Genomic DNA, 19,451 nt, shown 5'->3' with positions numbered 1-19,451 from the left:
GTGTCGCTGCTAAGTATAAAAAACTCTTATTTACCATATATATCAGGATCTGAAGGACTCTTTGTTTAGTTTTATTCTATCGGCTTAAAATGCAAGCTTAGCCGCCTTTCTTGGCTTTTTTCCCTCGACCTCTCCTGATCTTTCCTGATCTCTCCTGACCTCTCCTGACCTCTCCTGACCCATTTGGCCCCACTCTACTGCCTTTTCTAACCCCTCCCCCTCCAACCTTCTCCCTCAACCTTCTCCCTCACAATATTCCTTCATCCCCAAACCTTCTCCCTTGCAATATGCCTCCCTCTTATCATTTTTCTCTCCCTTTTTATTATGTGCTTATCCTGGCCTTTTTTTTCCCTAAGCTTATTACAGAGCTACCGTCTTACACCCTAAGTAGTGCAGTGCAATGCAATTTTTCTCTTCCTCTCCCTCCCCCCTCCTTCTCTCTCCCCCCCCCCTCTCCCCCACCGTAGCCCCAGATTTTCTCTCTCTCAATCATATCATTTAATCACACATTTTTTTTTTGCCTCTTGAAATTAACGAGTATAATAGATAGGCCATTTACATACAACTCTCTTTTTATACCTTTTACCAGCGGCTACTATATACAGGAGCTAGAGGGGTTGAGGCAAAAGCAAAAGTATAACCGAGCTCCCAAGGCAGTACAAGAGAAGAGAACCGAGCTTCCAGAGCAGTACAAGAGAAGGGAACAGAGCTCCCAAAGCAGTAGCAGAGAAGGGAACCGAGCTTCCAGAGCAGTACAAGAGAAGAGAACCGAGCTTCCAGAGCAGTACAAGAGAAGAGAACCGAGCTCCCAAAGCAGTACAAGAGAAGAGAACCGAGCTCCCAAATCAGTACAAGAGCAAAGAACCGAGCTTCCAGAGCAGTAGCAGAGAAGGGAACCGAGCTCCCAGAGCAGTAGCAGAGAAAAAAACCGAGCTTTTAAGGCAGCAGCAGAGAAGACAAGTTCAAGGCAGTACAGCAGCCAGGATTTTTCACGATTTGTTATCTATTCCGCACAGTGCTATTCAATACAGCTCCACTCCTTAGTGTCGGACTAATATGACTATAGATAACTCGCTGGTAATTATACCGTTTGCTACAAAGAGACAATCAGGTAGTCTTTTAGGTAACAGCAAGTTTGGTAACCAGCCGCAAGAACCACTGTCTAACAACCTTAACCAAAATCATAATCACCACCAGTTGCCTTTGAAACAAAGAAGGAAAAGTAGTATATTATCTTCCCAGCATTTCCATCGAGTAACAAACCATTACAATAAGTGCTTCCAAAACTATTACCATTCGAGGACTTTTGTAAAATCACATCCTCGATATATCCCCAATATCAAAACCTCGGTAAATCATTGGCAGTTGAGGAATTTGACTAAATATAACCAATTGGACGACTTGCTATATTATACAAGAGACGACTCGATATTTGCATACGACCTGTTTGAAGAGACAACTAGGAAACTACTCAAACTTAATTACTATCCTAGATGTTTCGATAATCACAACAATATGATTGCTACTGGTGGCTTACTAACCAGTAGCTCAAAATTATTTCTGTTGCATTTGGACAATTTAACTAATAATATGCCACAAGTCGGCACTGAAACAACAACTACAGCATCCTCCACATCTGCCTCAACTGCAACTGCTTCCTCATCAAGAAGAGTTGTTGCAAAGGGGTTGTTTTCCTTTTATAATCCAGATTTGTCCTTACTTCATACTGTCAAAATTGGAGAAATGATCAATAATGATGTTTCCTTGTACCAAACTTCAAACTCACAACTAACTAGTTATTTATGTAATAATGATGCTAATTTATACTGTCTTGATATCAACAATAATTGCAATTTCAAAATCACAAATAAGATTAATTGTGAATCAAATACCTGTCTTAATTCAAGTGTCAAAAATCCAAGATCAAACTTGATTACGGCAGTTGGTGATTCTACGCTGATTTTTATTATTGATTTGCAATCACCAGACCCTATAGTCAAGACTATTAATTCTGGTCACGAAGGCGGGTTTGGATTATCGTTTCATTCTCAAGGCTATATTTTTTCATCGGTTTTTCAAGACGGTACTTGTCAATTATACGACTTGAGGCACTTGTCCTCCCCGTTGAAGGAATTTCAATCAACTAGATTTGGGCATCAACTGGGTGCATTCAGAGTTTGCAAAATATCGCAAGGCGGAGGCGCTACTGGAGACGATTTATTGATGATTGCCGAACATGTTGGAAGAGTACACTTGATTGATTTAAGGACATTTGAAAGACAAGTTATTGTTGTGCCTGCTGCTTTGGACCAGTTTGCCAACTACAATCAAGCGAGAATGCCCATTGAAGAAGAAGAGGAAGAAGAAAAACGCGAGATGGAACAACAAAATTATCATCAAGAGGATGCAGTAGAGGAAAAGAAAAGATGTATTAATATTTATTCAGATGATTTATATTCATCCTTTACATCACCTATTGTTTATGATTATGATTATTTGACCACTGTCAATACTAAATTGTTCAAGGAGTTCAATTACGTTCCACCACAAACACCAATTCCCTCTACAGTTGATTCGCAACCAAAATTGAATAATCCTCAATGGACAAGTAGCAGTGGTAATAATAGTAGTATCAATAGTACTGGAGACCTTACAAATGCCTACGACGATTCATTATCGATTTCACCAACTTCAAGGTTTAGCACAAGAAGAACTTCCCACCATTCCCCAAGAGCCTCAGTTTCTTATGACGTGGACATTGACTCTCAACTAAATGAAATATATCGAAACTATTCCATATCTTCAGCATCTTCTACAGATCCTAGAACATTACCCGGAGCATCGCCTCAGTTGGCTACTTCGACTTCGGTTTCGTCAACCCTGTCGGTATTAAACAACACAGAGTATTGTAATGATCTGTATCAACAGCAGACAAACCACGTACATGGGGAAATGGAATTGCTGGGTGTTGAGTTTATCAATGGTAAGAATGGAGAAATGAAGATTGTAATTGGGTGTCAAGATGCAGGGATGTTAATATGGGATATCAACACTTTGGTAAGACGGAGCGTAGGGGGGAGCTTTGAATTTGTTTAGGAAGAGGAGAAAGGGGGATGAAAAATGGAATCAAAACCTACAAGGTTTGCTAAGGAACATTTGTTAGGACTATGTTTTCTTTCCAAATTATATCAAAAAAAAAAAAAAGTTGAGGCTATGATGGTTACGTATTTAGCATTTTTTTATAATGACAATGAGTTTTCAAGATGAGGTCACTACATGTGCCAAGAACTCTTCAACCACTAGACCCTTAGAACTCTTGTCTAGAGTGGAAAAAAAGGTTAACTGTTCTCATCGAGAGAATAGATTTTGCCGATATATTAATTCTTGCGATTTCGTAATTAATCTTTGAGGTGTTGAATCGTACCCAATATCTTGTGAACTATACCGTTGACAAGATATATCCCATTGGGAGCAAAAAGAAAATTTGGGTAATGTTGGCAAGATAAATCTATATGCCAAAGTGTATTTGTTATTAAGTTACTCTAAAGGCAAAAGTCTTTACTACAATCGTGTATGAATGTTCTATAAAATGTATTTGATTTTCCTTCTTTTCATTTTATTCAAATTGTAATTAAATAACTAGCTACTACTACAACTACAAATTCGTCGATTCAAAAGTGAGCAAAATTTATGTATTGTTATGTAATTATGAATAACCAATTATTACGTTGAAAAAAATTTACAAATTTGTCTTAAATCAATGTTCTTTGGTTTGAATTGTAGTGTTATTTTTAGCTGTTCTTAGCTGTTCTTAGTTGGTTTCAACTGGTTTTTACTGGTTTTAATTAGTTTTGACTGGCTTTATTTTATAAAAGTTTCTTTTTTTATCTTTTGTTCATGAATGCAAAAAAAAAAATAAAAAAAAAAAAGATAAAAACTGCAATAGAAGGATTTTTCCTTAATCGTTAAGTTTTCATCGTCTTGGTAACGTGTTGCATAGAAACTGTAAGAATTAGTTTGTCGATGTTTTTGGTGGTGGTGATTAGTGTTTGAAGATGCTCCAGAGTACAGTAATGCCTCAAAGTGTTTTCAAAAAAAAAAAAAAATATGAAATGGATAGGATTCAACAACAAAATAATAAAGGAAAAACCAAACATAGTGCACCCTGCGATTCTTGTTGGCATCATACATAAAAAGGAAAAACAAAAACAAAAAAAGAATGATCTTCTAGTTTCTTTCCATAGTATGTCCATCAAGTAACGCCCTGAGACTTCCAGTCCCTTCTTTAGGTAAAAGTAGAATCCTTCAGATTTCAAATTTGCATCAGCAGCAAGTTAAACGCGTCTCACTTTATTTCCCTCTTCGTTCACTTCAATGTTACGACATTGCTTCAAAACTTCTTCCATTGAAATTCCTCCTTGATTGGTAATGATCTTGACTCTCTTAAAGCTCAATATTAAATCCAAAGGCACCCATCCTTCCGCATCCATATTCTGCTTCAAAAAGAAATCCTTAACTAAATTCTCATCACTGAAATAGTATTCGAGTTGATGAATCAAAGCTTCTTGAGGATTCTGTTTTGGTGAAATTGGTGGTGGCGGTGGCGGAACAGTAAAGGCGGGAACTGGAATTTGATGCTGGTGATGCTGTTGTTGTTGTTGTGGGTATTGTTGAGCAAGCATAGCTGCTGCTGCCGCTGCTGCTGCTGCCGCAGGATAATGCTGTGACATAAACGCTGCTGGTGGTGGAGTTTGCATTGGCATATAGTACATGGGTGCCATGTAACCTCCATAAGGTTGAGGGTGAAATTGTTGTTGATTTTGTGAATTTGGTGTGGATGAACCATTTTGGTTGTTGTATCTGTTTTTATAACTTTGTTGTCTATATGGACGTGGTGCAAATGGTTGCTGTCCTTGATAGTTTATATTGTAATTTTGACCAGTGTTGGAGTTAGCGTTATTGTTATTGTTGTATCTCTTGGAATAGCCATTGGCAGATCCATTGTAGTTTGAATTGAAACGCCTATTACTAAATTGCTTTGGATGTGGCTGTTGCTGTGCATTTTGTTGGGTTTCTTCAGATACCACAACGTTTTCCTCGGTAGAATCAGCACTCTCGGATGCCGAACCTGTAGATTCCTTTCTTTTTTTGTCTTCAAAAGATGCATCTTTTTCGTGTTCGGTGGTCAAAGAAGTAGTTTCCTCTACCGTGGGTTCTTTCTCTTCAATCTTAGAAGCGGAATCAGTACTTACAACTCTTTTCTCATCTGCATGCTGCGGCTCAGTGGTTACTCGCTGGTCCTCAGACTTATCGTCGCCACTTGCACGAACACTTGTGGATTCATCAGTCGAAATTTGCTTCGACTCTTCCTTCTTCTTACCACTTGCTCTGGACTTTGCATTTTGATCCTTTGCAGTACCGGCACTATTGTGTCTCCTTTTGTTTCTTAGTTTTGCACCGGAACCACTGGATCTCGATTGCAACGTCACATTAACATCAAGAGGAACCCATTTTGTTGTATTTTGTTTGATAAACTTTTTTGGCAGTTGTCCTTGTTGCTTCAAAGACGGCGATTGTTCACCCAAAATTGGTGTCTTTTTGTTATCACTTAGTTTCAAGGTAGAGACTTCCTTCGATATAGATCCCCAGGCTGAGGTGGAAGGTATTGGTGCTGGGGCTAAATTAGGTTTGGACGGGGACGACTTGACGCTGGGTGATGGGGATGTTGAACTAGTCACCGGAGCAGTCGCAGTCGCAGTCGCAGTTGTAGTTGCGGAAGGAGTCGCGGTTGTAGTTGCGGTTGTAGTCGCGGAAGGAGTTGCGGTTCCAGTGCTAGTTGCAGAACTAGCGCCATTGCTCGTCGCTTCCAAGGCCTGTTTTGTCGTGGTCTGCTGAGGTTGGGTCTGCTTCCCCCCAGTCTGCTGAGGTTGAGTCTGCTTTCCCACAGCCTGCTGAGGTTGGGTATGCTGTGGTTGAGTCTGCTTTGAAGATTGCTCGGCTAACGACTTTGCTGCTGCGGCATAAGAAATATTGGAGCTGCTCATTTTCTTCCCTCTCCGAAACCTGGCACCACTTGACTATCAACTGGATAATTTCCCCGTTTTTTTTTCTTCTGTTTAATGGTTTTTTTCAGCCAAACGATCAACTGGATAGTTTCCTCGATTCTCGAATGGTTTTTCTCAGCCAAACTATCAACTGAATAGTTTCCTCGTTTCCCGAATGGTTTTTCTCAGCCAAATTCTATTCCAAAAAGGGCTGAACTCGTAATTCCTTGATCAAACAAGGGTATATGACACTTGACAAAAGAAGAAAAAAAAATTTTCTTCTAAAGTTAGACCTTAAGAAAAAAAAAGCCTTCACCAAAACCTAAACTCGCTTGATTTCGAGTAAAAAAAAAAGCGAATAAAAAGAACTTCAATGGGATCTACCAACACCTGTTTCTTAAATAACCTAAACCTGTGTGTCGAAAAAGATGAGTTTTGCTCAAAGAAAGTAATGAGTTTTGAAAAAGTTTGAAAAATTTTTCTAATTGGTTTTTTTTTTTTCTTCTGAACTGAATTTTTTTTTTCCTTCCTTTCTTTCGCTTTCGTTGAAATTTTGGTTTGTTTTTTCGCACTGGCAAAAGTTTTCAGCTGCCCACTATCGACACTATCGACACTATCGAGCAGAGCGAGATAGTGGAGCGCACAAACTAGAATGTAAAAAAGGTGTAGAAATAGACGTACAATGTAAGAAGTGAGTAGAAATAGACGTACAATGTAAGAAGTGAGTAGAGATAGACGTAGAATAAAAAAGGCCTAGAAATAGACGTAGAGTGAGAAGAAGGCCTAGAAATAGACGTAGTGTGAAGATGGCCTAGAAATAGACGTAGAATGTGAGAAAAGTGTCAGTGGCAGCTAGTGTTGCTCCACTATCTCGCTTCGCTCGATAGTGTCGATAGTGTCGATAGTATCAGTGGCAACTAGTGTTGCTCCACTATCTCGCTTCGCTCGATAGTGTCGATAGTGTCGCCCAAAATAAGCCTCAAGACTCTATCAATCTATCAATTGGCTCGATAGGTTGAATTCCAATCGTTTTCTCTTTTGGAAAAAAAAAGCTTTAACTAAAGTCGGGTTTATTTAGAGAGCTAAAATGCTATACTAATTTGGTTAACAAAATAGACCCTCACCACGTTTATAGGTTTTACTTTTAAATCAAAGGCAAACACTCTCGCACTCTCGCACTCTCGCACTTTCCCCACTTACTCGCACATTCTTTTACCTTGTGCAAGTTCTGCACTTGAAATATGTAAATGTAGTTCATAATTATTGGCAGATAGTGTTGCTAGTGTTGCTAGTGTTGCTAGTGTCGATAGTGGTCGTGGTTATAAATAAAAAGTTGTAGCTAAAATTCTACATATATACATATACAAACCATTACGTGACATTAGACAAGCCTAATTGGACTTGCTTGCATGCTTCTTAACTCTTTTGTTCTGCTTTGCACGAGAATTCAAAGTTTTACTCTGGGCACTCGGTGGAGATACCTTGACAACTTTTTGTTTCGAATCGGTTATAATACCCATCTCTCTTTGTACTCTTTTAGACTCTTCTTGCCACCACTTGTCAAATTCTTGTTCCTGTTTTATCTCCGATAACGACTTGGTTTCCTTGACCTCCGTTAATGATGGTGTTATTGAATAAATACTCGATATGGATGAGCTTGATGAGTTCATCGGTAGAGCTGATGGACTATTGGACTTGGAAGAGCTTGGCGGTAGTGCCTCTTTCTTCTTGTCATTTTTAATACCAAGTGCTGGGAATTTGGAATCTATTATCATTATATTCTCTTGAGTACATTCAATAATGGTATTTGCCCATGGCGCTAAATTAGTACTAGACTTAGGCTCCTCCACAGTCTTGGTCTCTTTTGCTGCTGTCAATGCCAACTTCTTTCTCTCCTTTTGTGATAGCTTTATATGCGGACCTATCTTTGCCTTGTATCGTTTCGTATCTTCTAAATTCGTTTCAGATGACAATATTGATAACTTGGGGGGTAAAGAAGGAGTCAAAGGAGCTCGAGATGCCAAGGTTGGTGTATCCAATAAAAGTTCTGGAACTTGAAGTGGCAGTGGACTTTTAGATTCTGCATCATTGGTTCGTAATCTGAAACTGAAACTGTTTGTTGACGTCGTTTGCTTGTTAACTGAGGGTTGATGTGAGGACTCGCCATTTTTGTCTATTGTCAAGTTTTCTCTGAAATTTTTGATTTCCAAGTTCATAGAAGAATTGGAACTCTTCCTTGGTTTTCTCCTCTTGCCTGGTTCCTTTGATTTTACTTCCAATCTACTATCAACTAATGGTTCAAACGAAGCAAACCCTTTTCGATCGCTCATATATACTTCGTTAAATTCTTTCAAATTCTCCAAGAATAGCTTCACACTTGGGTTTTCAAAGTTGCTAGCACCACCATCACCATAATGACACTTGGCATCTTTTTCTGACTGTAAAGAAGCCCCTTTAGAGGGTAGAATATTACTTTTAATAGTTGTTGTTGTTGTTGTTGTTGTTGTAGTTGTTTTGGCCATGTCCTCAAAAAGTGCACATTGCCTTTCCAATTTTGTAACAACATCTGACGATAGCTCCAATAATACAGAATCATAAAAAAGCACTTCCAAATTGTTATAAACATACCAGCAACAATTCATAAACAACTTTGATGCCGACAAATCATCAGCATGCATAAGTAAAATCAAGGCATTGTCTAGATAAATCATGTCACAGAGCACAAGCTCAAACACCGATTTTAATTGGAATAGTAATAGCTCATCGGCAATCTCAATCATTTCTAAAACCTCGTTGATAATCTCAATTTCGTTCACATCACTGTCAAAGACAAGATCAAAAAAATTGTTAATAATCTGGTCATTTCCAATACCGTAGATGTGCAGCAAAATTAACTTCATTTGATTTACTGTCAAACCACTAAAGTCAAGAATAAAAGAATCGCTTTTGTTCCTCCATCTCTCGGATAAAATAGTTTCAAAGAAAGCAGACCTTGCTGTTAAAATGTATGAGTAACCATGTATTACACCGCCATCTTTTAACTTGAACTGAACATCTCCTCCGCCTTCTAACAACCCATTTACTAGTGTTTCATCTTTCTTCAAATGAAATAGAGAGCAGATCTCAGAATATTCTTCGCAAATGCGTTTGGTTTCTGGTGTTCTTTCCGCTTTAAAAGTTGCGTCATATAATGAGTGAATAAACCATAAAAGAGCCTGTGTCTGAGTATTGGATAAAATCTTAAGCTGTGACTCCTTTGGTAACCATTGAGCTTTAAAATTGTCTCCAGCTATGATATCTCCCACTCCTGAAAGTAACAGGTCGAAATTTTTCGACTTGTGTTTTAGGATATCCGTGTGAAATCCAATTTTCAAGCCATTTTTTGCTACAACAAAAGCATCAAACCCCTTTTCATTCAAGATGTCTTCATCCAAAAACGGTGTCATTATCGTCGAAGACACCGTTTGTTTTGAATTGCCACTTGATTCACAATTTTCTAGCTGAGAAAAAGTGGTGATATAAGTATGCCCTTTTGATTCAATCAACTGCTGTTGTTTACGGTGTAAATTAATCTCATTTTTTAACGGTGATAGATACATTATATCCTCCAAAAAATCATTCTGCCAAAGCTCAACAGGCACAATGCCCACATCACTTCTAATAAATCCAAAGGAAGCAAACTGCAAATCACATTTAACCTGTACTATTCTATTCAAACTCTCGATTTTTTTGAATTTGTTCTTGCTTACAGGGATGGGCAATGTGATTCCACTAATTGAATTATTACGCTGACTAGATGAAGATGATAATGATGATGTTGTAGATAATTGCGTTGATGAATATGATGATGATGATGATGATGTTGTTGTTGTTGATGATGATGATGATGATGATGATTTCAAAAAAACAGAACCAATTCGTGTACAAAGAACCACAGAAGAATCAGCTGCAATGTCTACATCCATTGCAATCATATCCTTGGATTGCGGTTTCCAAATAGCTGTGTATTTAGTGCTCTTGATATCGGTTAGGTTGAGATTTAACCCCAACACTGTGCCACTGCTTAACAAAACAATGGTATTTTCTGGTCCTCGTGACACTATCTTTTTGATAACTGTTGCTTCAGTGAGTCTCCGTGGTTTAAATAAATCAAACTCCAGATCTTTGAAAACTTTAATCTTGGGAAGTTTATAGTGTTGGTAATTGTAATAAAGATGAATATCGTTTAAAGTGGTCACAATGCAAGTACAAAGCTCCGAGGTGCTTACAAATTTGATATCGTCTCGAAGTCTCATCATTTTCGGATTTGGTTGGACCTCGCCTTTCCAAGATTGATTGTTTAGTTTGATTTCTATATCTCCAGTAAAGCAAGAAATACCCATTTGTCCAACATTCAAGCCCCAAAAGTAAAGCAGATTTTGAGACCAGGCTACAGAATGGATCTTTGAAACAGCAACTCCTAACAATTTTTCTCCTTGTTTACGTAACTCACCTGAAACCAACACAGGTGTTGGAATGAAATCTTCTAAATAATTTTTCATCTTTTTAGAAGAATTGACTCCAAGTTGGTTAAAACTGTTTAGACCCCAAGCGTAAACTTCATTGGCTTCTGTTAGTGCAATGGAATGATTATTGGACACGGCCACTTCTTTAACACGCCTTGATTCGTAATCATTAAAGAATTCAATACTTGAAAAATGAGCATGACTTCTTTCGTTACCATGACCAAGAATACCACGGAATCCCTTGCCACATGAGAATATTTTACCATTTTGAAGTAATATAATTGCATGATGCTTCGTAATCCAAATATCCTTGTACTTGGGTTTTTCAAGTATTTTGTTCAAGGGTTTTTGCGAGTAAACTTTTTCCAAAAATGTGTCGCGAGGTAGCTTAGATGGGATAGATCTATCTTTTGCATCATCGAGACCAAGTTGGTTGCTAGTGTTTCTTCCAAAGACATACACATCCGATCTTCCAGTGTGAAATAATTTCTTTTGTTGAGCTTGCCTTCCAATAACATTATCATCATTATCATCATTTTCCTCCTCCTCCTCCTCCTCCTCCTCCTCCTCCTCCTCCTCCTCCTCTTCAAGCTCATTTGATGATGCTTTAAAAGTGCTCTTCATCACATGAAAGTTATCGTCAACACCGATATACAAATTTTTAAGCTCTTTAACATCCAACAATTGCATAGGAGTCAACCCGTTTCTATCCTTACACTTTAATAGTTCGATAAACGGTCCATTAGGCTGGAAAAGGTTTAGTACACAAGAATTTTGGAAAAAACGGATCAACACGGAAAAACAATGAATCCTTTTGTTGAATACTATATAGTGCATGCAATTCCATCCATTTTCGTAATCAAGTAATTGCAAAATCAGTTTGAAATTGGAATTTTTCGTTAGAGCTCGTAATGCAGTGGTGTCATTTAGTAAAATTGTGATATGAAGTATGGTACGTCCAAACACGTCTCTTTTGGACAAGTCTTCTTTGGATAATTTGTTTAGTTTGAAGTCATTGGCCTTTTTCATAATGATGTTGGATTGAAAACTAACTTAGTGGCTGATGTTTGTAACTTGTTGGTTAGTGATTTAACACATTGGACAATAGAAGCGGCAAAGAAGCAATAGATTGTAGGTAGTGTTAGTGGTAAGCTAGTAGCTAGTAGCTAGTAGGTAGTGATGAGCTAGTAGCTAGTAGCTAGTAGCTAGTAGCTAGTGATGAGCTAGTAGCTAGTAGCCAACAGGTAATGGTGAGCTAACAGCTAGTAGCTAGTGACTAGTAGCTAGTGGCTAGTGATGAGCTAGGAACTAGTAGCCAACAGGTAATGGTGAGCTAACAGCTAGTAGCTAGTGACTAGTAATGATCTAAGAGCTAGTGGCTAGTGATGAGCTAGTAGCTAGTAGCTAGTGATGAGCTAGTAGCCAATAGGTAATGGTGAGCTAACAGCTAGTGGCCAACAGGTAATGGTGAGCTAACAGCTAGTAGCCAACAGGTAATGGTGAGCTAACAGCTAGTAGCTAGCAGCGTCGTGGCTATTGATGAGTGACCCGTAACTAGTGTCTATTGATGAGCTATTAGCGCTATAAAAAGTGAGCCAACAGCTAGTAGCTATATGTCTTGATAACAAGTAGTTGACAACTTAATAGTCCCTAGTTATTATTAAAAAGTCTTGTTAAGAAACATCAACAATAGCTTCAGTAACAAAATAAGTCAATTTCCTCAAATGGGATGCGGCGCAGCAAGCACGTTGATGAGTTATCTTTAAGGGCTAATGTAAAGGGCCAAAGAGAAGAGTTTCTCGCGTTGAGTCGGCGATGCATTGGCCAAAGGAAAAAAAAGCTGTGCGTGCCATGTTTAAGGGCACGTTGCGCCAAAGATTAAAGGAACAGAGTTATATTCATATTCATTTAATGAATTGTATTAGCATAATCTACAAATTCTTTTCCAGTCCATCTCTAACTAGAAGCATCTAATTTCCTCGAATAAGAAGCCGCCTAGTATTTCTTTAAACTCGTACGTTTACACTCGCTTTTTATATAATTAATCTAATCATCAAGTGACTTGTCCTCTATTGGGGAAAAAAAAGAAGGACACTATCGAGCGACACTATCCACCGACACTATCGAGCAGAGCGAGATAGTGGAGCAATACTTTGTAGTCATATCCATCTACACTATTGAGCAGAGCGAGATAGTAGAGCAACACTATAGTCATATCCAGCTGATACTATCGAGCAACACTATAGTCATATCCAGCTGATACATTTGACCAATACAGGCAAAGAGAGGACAAGAGAAAAGGCAAGGAAAGATTCGCAATGTCAATACTAGCAAACCCTTTATATCGTCCCCTTTTTGAGATACTTAGATCTGCAAGGAATGGGATTGTTTATGGTGGAAAATTGAGATTCTCGCATGCCTTGGTGATAAATTTACTATACAAGTCGGGGCCTCTACTACCAAGAATGAAATCTGTCTTTGAAGCAACAAAAGATCATGCGCAAGTATTGGCGTCTTTTGCTATAATATACAAGATTGCAGTACATTTCTTACAGAGCGATGCTGTTTTGGGGAGGAAGAATTTACGATTGACCAAGTTTTTAGCTGGCTGTTTTGGTTCATGGATTGTTTACTCGGGACATTTTAATTTATTTAATGGCGGAATCACTCACCAAATTACATTATACTGTTTTTCGAGAGTTTTGTTGGCTTTGGGGAAGATTTTATTAGATAAGTATCTTGTTTGTTTTCAGCCCAGTTTTATCAACTACCAAGGCGATACAATGCTCTATAAGAATTTAAATGGCCATCAACAGAGGAAATTAAAGAATTTGATCTATAACAAACTGTGGAAATATTTTGCTATAATCACTTGGGGGTTGGTTATGTTTGTTTATGATTACAAGCCACAGTATTTGCAGAGTTCTTTGCGCCATTCAATGACGTATATTTATGATGTTGAAATGGATACCTGGGATACATGGAGAGAGTTTTTGGGTATTTAATGTGGGGGGAAAGAAAAACAAACTGCGACTGAGCAATGATTCTTTGATAGTTTCTTCTAACTCTATTGACACAACACTATCGAGCGAAGCGAGATAGTGGAGCACATTAATTACTCTCGAGCGAAGCGAGATAGTGGGGCACATTAATTACTCTCGAGCGAAGTAAGATAGTGGAGCACTCTAACTACACTATTAAGCTCTACTATCGAGCGAAGTGAGAGGGTGAAGCACACTGACTGCTATCGAGCGAAGTGAGAGGGTGAAGCACACTGACTGCTATCGAGCGAAGTGAGAGGGTGAAGCACACTGACTGCTATCGAGCGAAGTGAGAGGGTGAAGCACACTGACTGCTATCGAGCGAAGTGAGAGGGTGAAGCACACTAACTACGTGGAGCACACTGACTTCACCGACACTGACTACTCTATCAAGCTCTACTATGCTATCTACCTCCACTATCTCGCTTCGCTCGATAGTATACCACACTGACAATGCCATCAAGTTCCTCGATAGTGGAGCACGCTCAATAGTGAATCACGTGACATACTCGCTGCGAAGGAATATTTAGCGTATCACGTGAAACGCAGGCATGGCAACGCGTGTGACATGAAACGAGACTCTTTAACAAGACTCTTTAAACAATAGGTCTAATAATAGGTTAAACAATAGGTTTTAATACTAGTGTATCACGTGGGGCAATTTACGCGTTTGATAATGTTAATGACGTAGTCAGTATGCTCCACTATCGAGCATGCTCCACTATCGAGCGAAGCGAGATAGTGGAGCTAGAGAGCGTAGTCAGTGTCGGTGAAGTCAGTGTGCTCCACCTAGTAAATGTGCTCCACGTAGTAAGTGTGCTCCACGTAGTCAGTGTGCTCCACGTAGTCAGTGTGCTCCACGTAGTCAGTGTGCTCCACCTAGTAAGTGTGCTCCACCTAGTAAGTGTGCTCCACGTAGTCAGTGTGCTCCACGTAGTCAGTGTGCTCCACGTAGTCAGTGTGCTCCACCTAGTAAGTGTGCTCCACCTAGTAAGTGTGCTCCACGTAGTCAGTGTGCTCCACGTAGTCAGTGTGCTCCACGTAGTCAGTGTGCTCCACCTAGTAAGTGTGCTCCACCTAGTAAGTGTGCTCCACGTAGTCAGTGTGCTCCACGTAGTCAGTGTGCTCCACGTAGTAAGTGTGCTCCACCTAGTAAGTGTGCTCCACCTAGTAAGTGTGCTCCACCTAGTAAGTGTGCTCCACCTAGTAAGTGTGCTCCACCTAGTAAGTGTGCTCCACCTAGTAAGTGTGCTCCACCTAGTAAGTGTGCTCCACTATCTTGCACTACCATCTCGCTTCGCTCGATAGTAGTGGGTGTGCTCCACTCGATCGTGGTGCTCGATAGTGGTGCTCGATAGTGATAGTCACGTGCTTTATAAACACGGTGTCAAATTTCCCCTTTATGTGACACATCACACTGAAATAAACCATCGGAGATTTTTCAGTTGTATGAAAAAAAGGATCAAAGGTATAACCTTTTGATTGTATATATAAACCCCAATTAAAGCCCTTGTTTTTCGTGACCCCCCAAAAAAAATTGGAGATTGGTTGATAGTCAATTTTAATTTATACTACACTATGCAATTTTGGAAGTATTCTACCAGTGTTTTGGCTACACTTTTAGCCGTTGTTTCCGTTTCACAAGCAGGTGGTCCAACAGATGGTGAAGCTGCTGCTGACCCTAATAGTGCGGTTGTTAAGTTGACCTCTGAAAACTTTGCTAGTTTTCTTGAAGAGAACCCTTTGGTGTTGACGGAATTTTTTGCTCCTTGGTGTGGGTACTGTAAGATCTTGGGCCCGGAATTTTCCAAGGCTGCTGATACCTTGAACGAATCTCATCCAAATATCAAATTAGCTCAGGTGGACTGTACCGCGGACGAAGCTATATGTATGGAGCACGAAATCAAAGGTTATCCAACTTTGAAGATTGTTAGAGACGGTGACTCTAAGAAGGCGGAAGATTACCAAGGACCAAGAGAGCACCAAGGTATTGTTGACTATATGATCAAACAATCGTTGCCAGCCGTGCAAGCACCAACGAGCTGGGAGGATTTGGAAAAGGTTATCGACGAACAAACCAAACCATTTGTGTTGCAGGTTAACTCGGCAGCTGACGAAATCTTCAAAAAAGTGGCCAATTTGAAAAGAAAAGATTTTTCTTTTATCAATGTTGACAAGGAGTTTTTGAAATCTTTGGGTACAAAATTAGGTCAAGATTTGAAAAAGGCACAATTTTTAGTTGTTCATCCAAAACAATTGACCGATGCTGTTTTGTTTGATGGTAAAGCAGACGTTGAAAAATTGAGTGAATGGATTGATATTGAAACTATCCCATATTTCGGAGATATGGACAGAGACACTTATATGTCCTATATGACTTCTCCATTACCAATTGCTTATTATTTCTACAAAACCCCAGAACAAAGAGAAGCAGTAGCTGAAGCAATGGGCAAGTTGGGTAGAAAATACAGAAGTAAATTGAACATTGTTGGTTTGGATGCTAACTTGTTTGGAAGACATGCAGAAGCCATTAACATGAACCCGGAAATTGTGCCATTGTTTGCTATTCAACATATTGCTGACAATAAAAAGTATGGTGTAAACCAAACCGAGCACCCTGATGGTCCATCGGTTGAAGTTATTGAACAATTTATCGAGGATTACTTTAATGATAAATTGACCCCAATCATTAAATCAGAACCATTACCAACCGCTGAAGAAATCGCCGCTAATCCCGTTGTTAAATTAGTTGCTCATAACTACAAGGACATTTTGGACAATTTGGAAAAGGATATATTTGTTAAATATTACGCTCCATGGTGTGGACACTGTAAAAAATTGGCTCCAGTTTGGGAAGAGTTGGCAGAAGTTTTTGGATCAAATAAAGGTGCTTCCGGTGTCATTATTGCTGATATTGATCACACGCTGAATGATGTTGATGTGCCATATGAAATCCAAGGATACCCTACATTGTTGTTGTTCCCAGCTAATGGTGAATTGGATGAACGTACGGGATTGAGAAAGCCAATTGTATTTGAAGGTGCAAGAGACTTGAGTACATTAATAGATTTTGTTAAGGAAAAAGGTTCTTTGAATGTCGATGGTAATGAGTTGAAGGCCAAATTAGAAGAAGAGAAAGAATCGGCTGTCGTTGAAGAAGAGAAGGAAGCTGAGAAAGAAGCAGAAGCAAAAGTTGAGCACGACGAATTGTAAGTAATACCGTACACTATCTAAAGAAAACAAAAATAATATAGGAGACAAAAAATTTCGATAACTTAGAACTTGGTATAAACTTAAATCTGGAGATTCTCTTCTTCTGAATACTACTGTTAGTGCTATCATTATTATTATTATTAGTATTATTGTTACTATTATGTACCCCAGATCTTCACCAACTTGTCATCACCAACACTACCCCATAATTTACCAAAGTCCATATTTTTATAAATTCCACCTTTCAAATTCCAATCAACTGCATTGCATAAGTCATTGTGTGCTTTAACTCTAGTGATTAATTGACCAGTATGTAATTTCCAGAAATAAACAAACCCATCATCACTGCCACTTAAGACTAACTCTTCTTCTCCTGTTTCTTCATTTAGATAGCCAAATGATGATCTAACTATGTATGAACTTTGACTGTGTCCGATATATTTGCGATACAATATTGGTGGTCTTAAATTGTACAATGGTGAAATATCCCAAACTTGCAATTCGTCAGGTGCCGAGCTTATTAAAACGTATTTCCCATTTGATGAAACCGAGCATGATGTTAATCGACCTCGTAAATTGATTGCCGCCAATTTTCGAGTAGTTGATCCTTCGTCAAATGCATCTGGTATACTAAAGAAATGTAGTTGCTGATCGTTATTTGCTGTTATTAAAAGTTTCCCGTTTGGCGTTATAGCAAGATCGTTGATTCTGTAAAATGGATTCTCGTTGTTGTCGCCGTTTGAATTTGTTGCTGCTGCTCCTGTTGCTCCTGCTGCTGCTGCTGCTCCTCCTGCTCCTGCTGCTCCTCCTGCTCCTGCTGCTGCTCCTGCTGCATCGTCTGCATCCTTCATAGAGACATCATCTCCCTTTGGAAGAGCTTGTTGCGAGGAAGTACGGTGTCGGCTCCGCAAGAAATTAATCTCTTTGCAAAGAATTTCATAACTCGCAGTCTCGTCATCTGCATTTGAGTAGAAATCAAAAATTTCTACCCCGGTACAATCAAATATTTTCAACACTTTATCAGGGGAACCAATGATAAAGTATGGTGTTGAAGAAGTTGAAGTAGAAGTTGAATTGGACGGTGGAAGAAACTCACATGACCAAGTCTTCACATCTTGGCCTAATGTGAAACAGGTCATTAGCTTAATATCATGAGCCGAATGAGTTTCGCTTCGAGTCATTCTCTTTTTGTGAATATCTCCTATAGACCAAACTCGGATAACTGTATCTAGACAACAGCTAACAATGTATTGTTCTTTTGAGTCCCAGCAACAATAAATCACTGCTTTCGTTTTGCCCGGTGATGGCTTTGTTGAAAATGGCACAAATGCAGCATCATCTAATGCATTTGTTGGTTCAAGAACTTTGATTAATTTGAAATTATCATACACGTCATAAAGTATCATTCTTCCATCCAATGAACCTGTTACTAAATACTTTCCCAGCGGTGAAAACTTCAAGAACCAAACTTCATCCAAATGGTGAGTTAGTGTGTGCAAGTGTTTAGTAACATTGAAATTGTGTGTTTGAAACGAAGAAAAAGAAGAAGAAGAAGGATCAGTAGTAGTTGTTATTTTCTTGAGTTCCTGTTTGGTTCTTGGTGGAATGTATAGTGGTGATTGTGACTGTCTATATTTGACTGATTGTTCTATTAACGTAGAAAGTTGTGGCACATTGGTTATAGAATTGAAAACTGAGGACGATAACTTGAATAGTTTTTGAAATATGATATCTTGGATTTGATAGATGTTATTTTCTTCGACATTAGCTAGGTTGAAATAGTAGTGTTTGGCAGATATATCTTTATTTAGATATATTTGACTTTCTTGTTCAAATTCGAGTTTTTCCAAGATATAGGGCTCGAACAAGCCGCAAAGTTCGTTTTTATTGATACGTGCAAGCAAGGGCAACAACTGCTGTGATATGAATTGTAAATCACCCAACTTTTCTCTATTTTCAAAAAAATTCATTCTTCGAACCATATACAAAATAGCATGCAAAACACTCTGAAAATCTTTTTCTCCACCTTGGTAATTAGTCAAATTGATCAACTCCTTGCCGTTGCCATTTTCGCCCTTGATACATTTGACTATATATTGATCAATAGCAGGGTAGTCGTGCGTGCGCAACGCGTGACGGAACCAATTCAATAAAAGTGGAATTTCTTGTGCTTGTCGATTCTGAACTCGGATGCTGTACTCAGTAAGCAAATCTCTTGCTAATTCATGGTACCCCAAGTCTTGTAATGATTTGATAATAACCTGAGTTTGGAAATCTTCTGATATCATGATTAACAGCAGGAGGGCGCGGCACAAGGAGACAATAACAAGTAAGATTGAATGGTTTTTGTTTTCTTCTTTTGGAATAAAACTTATCGGCTTTATCAGTTAAATGATATTTTTTTTCATGCCTTTAGACTATCGAGTAAACTATCGAGCGAAGCGAGATAGTCTATAGGAAGAGTAGATGTAAACTATCGAGCGAAGCGAGATAGTCTATAGGAAGAGTAGATGTAGACTATCGAGCGAAGCGAGATAGTCTATAGGAAGAGTAAATGTAGTCTATAGGAAGAGTAGATGTAGACTATAGGAAGAGTAGATGTAGTCTATAGGAAGAGTAGATGTAGTCTATAGGAAGAGTAGATGTAG

General features: G+C 38.8%; 7 protein-coding genes across 7 annotated transcripts; 4 read left to right on the top strand and 3 right to left on the bottom strand. All coding sequences in view use genetic code 12, as the record gives it.

Moving 5' to 3' along the window:
• Positions 1 to 1,056: 1,056 nt before the first annotated feature.
• Positions 1,057 to 3,096, top strand: KGF56_002594 (uncharacterized protein; the record flags this gene model as incomplete). Its single annotated transcript, XM_049323841.1, has 1 exon — positions 1,057 to 3,096. The coding sequence occupies one exon, from the start codon at positions 1,057 to 1,059 to the stop codon at positions 3,094 to 3,096; it is 2,040 nt and encodes a 679-aa protein (XP_049180344.1).
• Positions 3,097 to 4,334: 1,238 nt separating this feature from the next.
• KGF56_002593 (uncharacterized protein) lies at positions 4,335 to 6,044 on the bottom strand (the record flags this gene model as incomplete). The annotated part of the gene is made up of 1 exon (XM_049323839.1): positions 4,335 to 6,044. One exon carries the CDS (start codon positions 6,042 to 6,044, stop codon positions 4,335 to 4,337), a length of 1,710 nt encoding a protein of 569 aa, XP_049180343.1.
• A 1,391-nt stretch (positions 6,045 to 7,435) lies between these two features.
• Positions 7,436 to 11,578, bottom strand: KGF56_002592 (uncharacterized protein; the record flags this gene model as incomplete). Its single annotated transcript, XM_049323838.1, has 1 exon — positions 7,436 to 11,578. One exon carries the CDS (start codon positions 11,576 to 11,578, stop codon positions 7,436 to 7,438), a length of 4,143 nt encoding a protein of 1,380 aa, XP_049180342.1.
• Positions 11,579 to 12,867: 1,289 nt separating this feature from the next.
• Positions 12,868 to 13,554, top strand: KGF56_002591 (uncharacterized protein; the record flags this gene model as incomplete). The annotated part of the gene is made up of 1 exon (XM_049323837.1): positions 12,868 to 13,554. One exon carries the CDS (start codon positions 12,868 to 12,870, stop codon positions 13,552 to 13,554), a length of 687 nt encoding a protein of 228 aa, XP_049180341.1.
• Positions 13,555 to 14,043: 489 nt separating this feature from the next.
• KGF56_002590 (uncharacterized protein) lies at positions 14,044 to 14,948 on the top strand (the record flags this gene model as incomplete). The annotated part of the gene is made up of 2 exons (XM_049323836.1): positions 14,044 to 14,081; positions 14,366 to 14,948. The coding sequence occupies 2 exons, from the start codon at positions 14,044 to 14,046 to the stop codon at positions 14,946 to 14,948; spliced, it is 621 nt and encodes a 206-aa protein (XP_049180340.1).
• A 220-nt stretch (positions 14,949 to 15,168) lies between these two features.
• On the top strand, positions 15,169 to 16,803 carry PDI1 (protein disulfide isomerase; the record flags this gene model as incomplete). The annotated part of the gene is made up of 1 exon (XM_049323835.1): positions 15,169 to 16,803. The coding sequence occupies one exon, from the start codon at positions 15,169 to 15,171 to the stop codon at positions 16,801 to 16,803; it is 1,635 nt and encodes a 544-aa protein (XP_049180339.1).
• Positions 16,804 to 16,961: 158 nt separating this feature from the next.
• KGF56_002588 (glucose-induced degradation complex subunit) lies at positions 16,962 to 19,091 on the bottom strand (the record flags this gene model as incomplete). Its single annotated transcript, XM_049323834.1, has 1 exon — positions 16,962 to 19,091. The coding sequence occupies one exon, from the start codon at positions 19,089 to 19,091 to the stop codon at positions 16,962 to 16,964; it is 2,130 nt and encodes a 709-aa protein (XP_049180338.1).
• Between the last annotated feature and the right edge of the window lie 360 nt (positions 19,092 to 19,451).

Source organism: Candida oxycetoniae (genome assembly GCF_023343755.2).
Source record: "Candida oxycetoniae strain CBS 10844 chromosome Unknown scaffold55, whole genome shotgun sequence".
Lineage (NCBI taxonomy): Eukaryota > Fungi > Ascomycota > Pichiomycetes > Serinales > Debaryomycetaceae > Lodderomyces > Lodderomyces oxycetoniae.
The sequence above is the reverse complement of the archived record's forward strand: the minus strand, read 5'-3'. Positions and strand labels throughout refer to the sequence as shown.